The following is a 7,332-nucleotide window of genomic DNA, read 5'->3' on the forward strand; positions in this document are numbered from 1 at the left end:
TAGAGACAAGGTAAATGATCAATTCTAGAATCATCTTGTGGATCGAGTCCTTCAGCCTTGAAATAGGACCCAACTATTTTATTTTATCAACTTATGAAAATATACACGCTTATTAGTTTATAGTACTTTAATGAATAAAAATCAATCTTCAAAAGGGGTATCTCAATATTTTATATAATTCAATTCTGCTTGCAGATATAATCGTAACAGCCATCAGACATGCCAAAGCGTCCTCCAAGACCGACCCTGCCGTCCTTAAATTACAGTACAAATACAATCCAAACGAATGAGGCCCCCATCTCATCCGTGTTCAAAAACTGCGGACTCCGTCTGGTGGCCGAAACCCCGAGTTCCATAGAATATGTCTCCGGTTATGTGAATGCTGCTGCTTAAACTCGGAAGATATTCAGGATCTAAACAGACAACCTTCCGATTCCGTTGCATCGAATGGCGGTTTAAATGAGGGATACGTGTGTCATAGCTCCGTTTTTTCTCCTTCTGAGTAACCGCATTCATGTCTTCGGCGAAATAATTCAAAGTTCCCTGAGCTTTCCGGTCCATATAACGCTCTGCGGTAATTTTACAGACAGAATTCTTGGAAGCACACTTCGGCCTCCCGCCATTCCATCACTGCGCATTGGAGGAGGTTTTCTTCGGTGCATTGGTCCTCTTGGCGTTTGGTTTTCCTCGGCGTTCCTTGTACGCCAGCGCAAACTTGCTTGAAACATATCGTGCTCTCGAGCCCTGTATCGGCAACACATTCTCTTATCTTGTCCATAGAGCAGTCGTTGCTTGTAGTACTCCGAGTTGTGTTGATTGTGTTTGCTTCGGCTTCGAGAGGTAAAGCCACGACAAGTGAGGCGCTTACGGCGAGAATCGTAGCGATGTTAGGGAGGGCGAAGAACTTCATGATGGCGATGCGATAATGTATTCTCACTTTAAGTTGTTTGAATGAGTGGATATTGACCAAGAGCGGCTCAATGGGAGAAATACTAAGTATCGTGATAGTAAACGAGAGTGTTTTGCGAGATCTTCAATACCTAGTTGCGAGGTTGAGGATCTACATATAACTAGAAGTGATCTTCCTAGATTCTTTTATTTATACAAGGAACATGATCGATAATCAGAGGAAACATCCTAAGGAGACCAGACAGGGGTATGAGATCGTGAAGCAAAAGAGTCTCATATCGGCCAGTCATAGCGTGGATCTGAAACCAAGTTCCTTGTGTGAATCACTGCGCCAAGGCGATGCGATACAATATCAGAACCCCTGTAACAAGACCTCACATCAGACCAAAACGGTCTTACGTATTTCTCGAAACGCTTTCGTATATCCAAGTTCTTCTAAGTGGCTTATTATATCGTCACAGAAGACTACATGATGCAAATCCTCATTCATATGTATTCGAATAAAATCATGTATAGTCAACTTCATATCAACAGCCTTAGTTTTATGTTTCTACGCTGAAACGCCATCGCGGCCTCAACCCCAGATCCAATGTGACTCCACCTATGTTCATTCGATTAAGAAACAGAAAAGATAACGAAGCCCGCGTCCCTGTCCGTCAGAGGATCTGCAGCCAGGATAACAAAGCTCGGCCTTGTCGCAACTAACGCACCCAGCTCGGTGATTATTATCCATGTCGTCACATCGCGGGTCTCCTCCGATGTAGTCAGCACTTACGACATCGCGTATATCGCGCCGGGGCCGACTTTGTTAGAATACTGCCTATATTCGTCCGATCCGGTAACCCGCTTACCAAGGTAAAGCTCTAGCCTAGTGGAGAAGACATGTTTTTATTCTTCTATCGTTCGTTTCGTCGTTCGACGGATAACCCGCACGGACATTGCTTATCCACATCCACACGTGGACATTACGAACCCTTCCGGGACCTAGGACCATTGCTAAATTAAGGGTTTCGAGACTAGTTTATTGAGGCTTGACGTTTCCATTTTCAAGTCCTGTTAGCTTAATATCCAGGGACGGTACGAAGCGAATGAGATAATCTCAACACGAGTAATGACGCATTCGCATAGGTATTATCTTGATATATCCCCAAAGCCGTGTTGTAAAATTTTGACTAGAATGTAAGATATGAGATTGCTGTCGTAATTCGGTTACTGAATTCACCAACGTCACTAACCCCGCAGACCTTTCACATTTACCTATCATCCATTAGTTAACTTGTGTTTTACGTTAACTGGAATTTATTATCATTGGAGAGTCTGTCTACGAAATATCAGATTTAAAAGGGTTAGAAGGCTATGTTCTCTTATGTAAAAGCACAGGTAGGTATGTAAACCAGAATCAGATGGCAGAATGGATCTATAATCTCATCAGAAATCTCATATACTAGGTAAGATTGAAAAGATATTGACACGCGTATCATTACTGTTTCTGCCGTAGAATAGTCGAAAATGACATTCGTCAGCTGTGAGGCTGTAACTACAAGTGGACCGAAATCATCGAGTAGTCCGGGCTACAGTTTCAAACAATGGAATCATCAACGTAAGAGCACCTTGATTATCCCAGCTAGTAGATATCACATCCGAGATACTTGTCACTCAGTTTACTTCAGTTTTGAGAGCCTGAGTAAATTAATAGCCATCAATTCTCGTCTCTGGACCCGCATAGCTGCTATCTCCGACGTCTTGCCATTCCGAGTAACATGTTAGACCCAGCCACGTAGCTAACCCCTATTATTCCCTGTCCCTACATATAGAGACGGCGCGACTCGACGCGATGTTAATATTCCATGGTCTAAAAAAGAATATTCATGAAGAAATCAATCGGATTCAATATGCCATCTTCGTCACCTATACCTGTCTACGTCATCGGAACCGGAAGCGTGTTTCTTGGCATTCACTGCTTCTTACGCCCCGAGATAGAATACCGCCGCTTCGGCTTACCGCTAGAACCCGCGCAACGGCGGAAACACAACACGGTCGACGAGGAGTACGCATCCCCAGTAATTTATTTAAAGGGCATCCGCGAAATCACATACGGTTTAGCATTAGGGGCTTTGCAATATCACGGATACGACGACGCTGTCACAATCATGACGGGCGTCATGTCTCTTGCGGGATTAGGTGACGGTATCGTAGTCTGGTTTTACGGCGGAGATGAATCTAGGAGGAAAGTCTTCGGTCATTGGGGCGCTTTTGCTGCTCTAGCCGGATGGTCTCTATGGAGGACATACGGAGACGTCCATGGATAGGGAGCGGAATTCCGGCAATCTGGTGTTGAGAACCGTTTGTAACCGATAGGCCGTGACGAATAGCAGATATTATGTCGCCGTCACGTATCTTAACCCACCCGGGATGCGACGTAGTGACGACAATTGGAGAGGATGCTGCTTGCTACCTACGTAGCACATCTGAAGGGTCAGAATATCTATACAGCTTGTGCTACATGGGACAAGTCCCCATCAGGGAAATATAGTAACTCCGATACACGGCCGAAAAGCCATCATCGGTATCAATGAAATTGCTATTGACATCGGATGTGACGGAAGTCTCTCGGACCCGATGCTGTAGGACAGGTCGAAGACATACCCCGCGATGCTTAATGCTGCTATCCATAAAATCGCAACACTTGGGATTTGATTGCTATGACTAAGGACTAGCCTTTTGATGTAATAGGATCCTATGAAAGGTAGTATGCATCAACGATTGAGTTTTATAGCCCACTCGGGAACTAAGTCATGTAAGACGTTCCAATTTCAAGGGGATGTTCAAGACAAATCCATAATTTTGGTAGCGATGAAAGCCGGAAGTAGCTTAGCGAGGATCTTCAAAGGCAAGGGAATGGGAGAAGCTTGGGGTGTTGCGGGGAATGATATGGAGTCATCTGGGGTAGCATGATCGAGGAGTTAATTGAGATTGGTGATTATATGAAGAGAGCGTACAACTTGCATGAATTCTGTCATGGGATCTAAGGGAGCCATTCTAACAAAGGACTTCGATGGTATGATTCACGTGGTTATCAGTATATAGATTGGAGCTCTTTGCGCAATAACTCTGTCAACATTCTCCTTATTAGACTTAAGTTGCGACAGGTCTCGTCATAGCATTAAGATCTATGCTGTTTGGATTCATACAACATCTCTATTAGGCATTTAGGACTGCAGCCTATAGCGATGAAGTTTCTCTGGAGTCTTATTGCTGTCGTCCCGGTGCTTACCACTAAGCACCTCGTAGTCGGCGCAGAGGACAGAACGCAATATGTAAATCTCTTCATTGGCACTGAGGGCCCAGACCCAGGCACGTCCTATAATTCTGGCAATGTATTTCCCGGAGCCAGTTTGCCATTTGGCGCTGTTAAAGTTGGGATTGACACCGCCGAGTATGTATTCTTTCAACATGAGGAGACTTCGGTGTCGACCTTTCGCTAATGCCCAATTAGGTTGAATGTCTCATGTAAGTCTACCTCTAATAGTGATACTTAGGGGATGTACACAGAACGAGATGTGCAAGAGAAAACCCTCTTCGAATCACTTTCCTAGTGACATTGACTCCATAACACTTTAATTGGCTTCTCAGCTGATAATTCATTGATTGCTCACTTTGATTACTTTAGTTACCGCGAACGGCGGCTATACCCCAGACTCAAGTGTTACCGCCATCACGATGTTACACGAGAGTGGCACAGGTGGAGCACCAACCTATGGACTTATACCTCAAATGCCCCTTACGAGTCTCGACGGTGTGAATATACTAGATAATATGACCTATATGCAACCGCGAGTTTCCCCAGACGTAGCTGAGGTCGGATACTATAAGACTCAGCTGCAGAATGGTGTCACTGCTGAGATGAGTGCTGCTATGCACGCTGGAATAATTAGATACACGTACCCTAACAATTCAGACGGACGGTATATTCTGGTCGACATTAGTCATTATCTCCCCAGCACTGGAGACAAAGGACAGTTCTATAGCAATGGAAAAATCGACCGTAGCAATGACGGTACTTCTTATTCGGGTTATGGTGTATATCGAGGGGGTTGGTCCACTGGTCAGTTACTGCCAAATCATTTATACCTGATATCCTAACAAGCTCTAGGGGGTGATTACCGAGTATACTTCTGTGCTCAGTTCGACTCTACCCCATTGCAGTCTCAACTCTTCTCGGGTAAAGCAACAGACCCATACTGGCCCAGCACAAGGAATGCTACAGCAAGTTTCATCAATGACACTAGTATCGACGGTGGAATAGTAGGATACCAATATGCAGACCGGATAGGGGCACTGTTAGAGTTTCCCCCAAACGTCACAACAGTTAATTCCAAAGTTGGCATATCTTGGGTCTCGACAGACAAGGCCTGTCAGTTTCTCGACGAAATCCCGCATTGGAATTTGGAGCATGTTCGAGATGCCGCGAAAGACCAGTGGAACTCAGACGTCTTCTCGAAGATCGACGTCACATCGATGAACCACACCCAATTAGAAATGTTTTACACGGCTATGTACCATGCTCACCTACTTCCTTCAAACAGAACTGGAGACAATCCATACTGGGAATCAGATGAACCATATTATGACGATTTCTATACTATTTGGGATACGTTCAGATGTCTCCACTCTCTCTACGTGTTAATTCAACCGAAGACGCAAATAGAGATTATCAGAGCTCTAATAGACATTTGGCGCTTCGAAGGGTTTATGCCGGACGGGAGAAGTCATAACTTCAACGGACGAGTACAAGGCGGTTCTAACGCCGATAACGTGCTGGCCGATTCTTATGTGAAGGGCCTTCGAGGCGGTATCAATTGGACAGATGGTTATGCGGCCATGAAGAGTGACGCAGATGACTTGCCTTTTAATAATTTCGACCCGGAAGATTTGACCGGGAGTACAAAGGAAGGCCGAGGCGCACTTCGAGACTGGAAACAATATGGTTATGTCAGTCCGAATTTCGGACGATCTCTAAGTAAAACTGTCGAGTATTCATTAAACGACTTCTCAGTGTATCAAGTAGCCAAGGGGGAAGCTCTAGACGACGCAATGAAATACCTCAATGGTTCCGCGTAAGTTCCTGCCACTGCGAGGAATATTTAGTAAAAGCTGCTGATTTGATGAATAGGGGTTGGCAAAGGACATGGGCCTCGGACGTAACGTCGCTGAATTTTACAGGTTTCTTAGCGCCCACGTGGCCGAATGGTAGTTATCAGGACTACGACCCAATATCATGCGGTGCCTGCGAATGGAGTAGTATAACCTACGAGGGTGTTCCGTAAGTGACATTAAGCATCTCCTAATAAAGTCATAGATGTACTAATTTTCATCGTTCAAAGGTGGGAGTATAGCTGGACTGTCCCATTTGACATGGAATCATTGATTTCTCGGATGGGGGGCCCAACAAAGGCGGAGTCAAGACTGGACACCATGTTTATACCGGGCCTTGCAGGATCGAATGTAGGTGGGAATGGCGCCGGTACGACTATCTATAACCCAGGAAATGAGCCCAGCTTCATGACGCCGTTCTTGTATAATTATTTCCCAGAGCGGCAGCATAAATCAGTTCAGCGATCCCGAGAGGTAGTAGATCAATTCTACAATACGGGGCCCTCTGGAATCCCTGGGAACGATGACGCCGGTGCAATGAGCAGCTGGTTAATCTGGAACTTGATCGGTCTCTACCCGGTTGTCACGCAACCGGTGTATCTAATCCTTTCCCCACGATTTGAGAATATCACCGTGAGCGTTGGGGAGTCTGGCGCTGTTTTGAGAATCAGAGCTACAGGGTTAGACGAGGGGCCGTATATACAGAGCTTGAAAGTCAACGGACAGCCGTGGAACCAAAGTTGGGTCAGCCACGATAACATAGTCCGACCTAACGGAGAGGATAGCTTGCTCGAATTTGAGCTCGGTGCTGATAGGACTGCATGGGACTCTGGTGATGTACCACCTAGTCCTGGCCATTATGAAATTTGACATGTCAACGCAACGGGGATGAACTTGATGAGAGGATTTATCACACTCGAGACTTACAATAGTTATAGATCCCTTTAAAATAGGCATGACATGTCGTCCTAGTCACTTGCAAATAACACAGTTATGTGAAACGATTCCTATCTTATTTAGAATATAGGAAATAAGTAGCTTAGGTTAGCTCAAATGCAGGATGATACACTTCGGCTCCTGCAATAGCATTCCCAAGTAAGCAGCAACTCCTCCTATCCCAGCATAGAGAAATTTTATTTGCTTCTTATTCCCATCAACGAGACGAAAGCTTTTTCCGGGGAGCTGGCCCACCCTTCCTCCTATCCTCGGGCTTCTCCTGTTTGTACACATCTCCTTCTTTAGCCGCAATGTGTTGGATTTCAAAGAAAC

At 45.2% G+C, this 7,332-nt stretch overlaps 3 protein-coding genes across 3 annotated transcripts; 2 read left to right on the plus strand and 1 right to left on the minus strand.

Moving 5' to 3' along the window:
• Positions 1-580: 580 nt before the first annotated feature.
• GL218_05925 (uncharacterized protein) lies at positions 581-910 on the minus strand (the record flags this gene model as incomplete). The annotated part of the gene is made up of 1 exon (XM_033582619.1): positions 581-910. The coding sequence occupies one exon, from the start codon at positions 908-910 to the stop codon at positions 581-583; it is 330 nt and encodes a 109-aa protein (XP_033434826.1).
• Positions 911-2,801: 1,891 nt separating this feature from the next.
• GL218_05926 (uncharacterized protein) lies at positions 2,802-3,218 on the plus strand (the record flags this gene model as incomplete). The annotated part of the gene is made up of 1 exon (XM_033582620.1): positions 2,802-3,218. One exon carries the CDS (start codon positions 2,802-2,804, stop codon positions 3,216-3,218), a length of 417 nt encoding a protein of 138 aa, XP_033434827.1.
• A 2,443-nt stretch (positions 3,219-5,661) lies between these two features.
• On the plus strand, positions 5,662-6,933 carry GL218_05927 (uncharacterized protein; the record flags this gene model as incomplete). The annotated part of the gene is made up of 3 exons (XM_033582621.1): positions 5,662-6,026; positions 6,083-6,232; positions 6,294-6,933. The coding sequence occupies 3 exons, from the start codon at positions 5,662-5,664 to the stop codon at positions 6,931-6,933; spliced, it is 1,155 nt and encodes a 384-aa protein (XP_033434828.1).
• Positions 6,934-7,332: the final 399 nt, after the last annotated feature.

This window comes from Daldinia childiae (assembly GCF_008694065.1).
Source record: "Daldinia childiae strain JS-1345 chromosome Unknown Scaffold5, whole genome shotgun sequence".
Lineage (NCBI taxonomy): Eukaryota > Fungi > Ascomycota > Sordariomycetes > Xylariales > Hypoxylaceae > Daldinia > Daldinia childiae.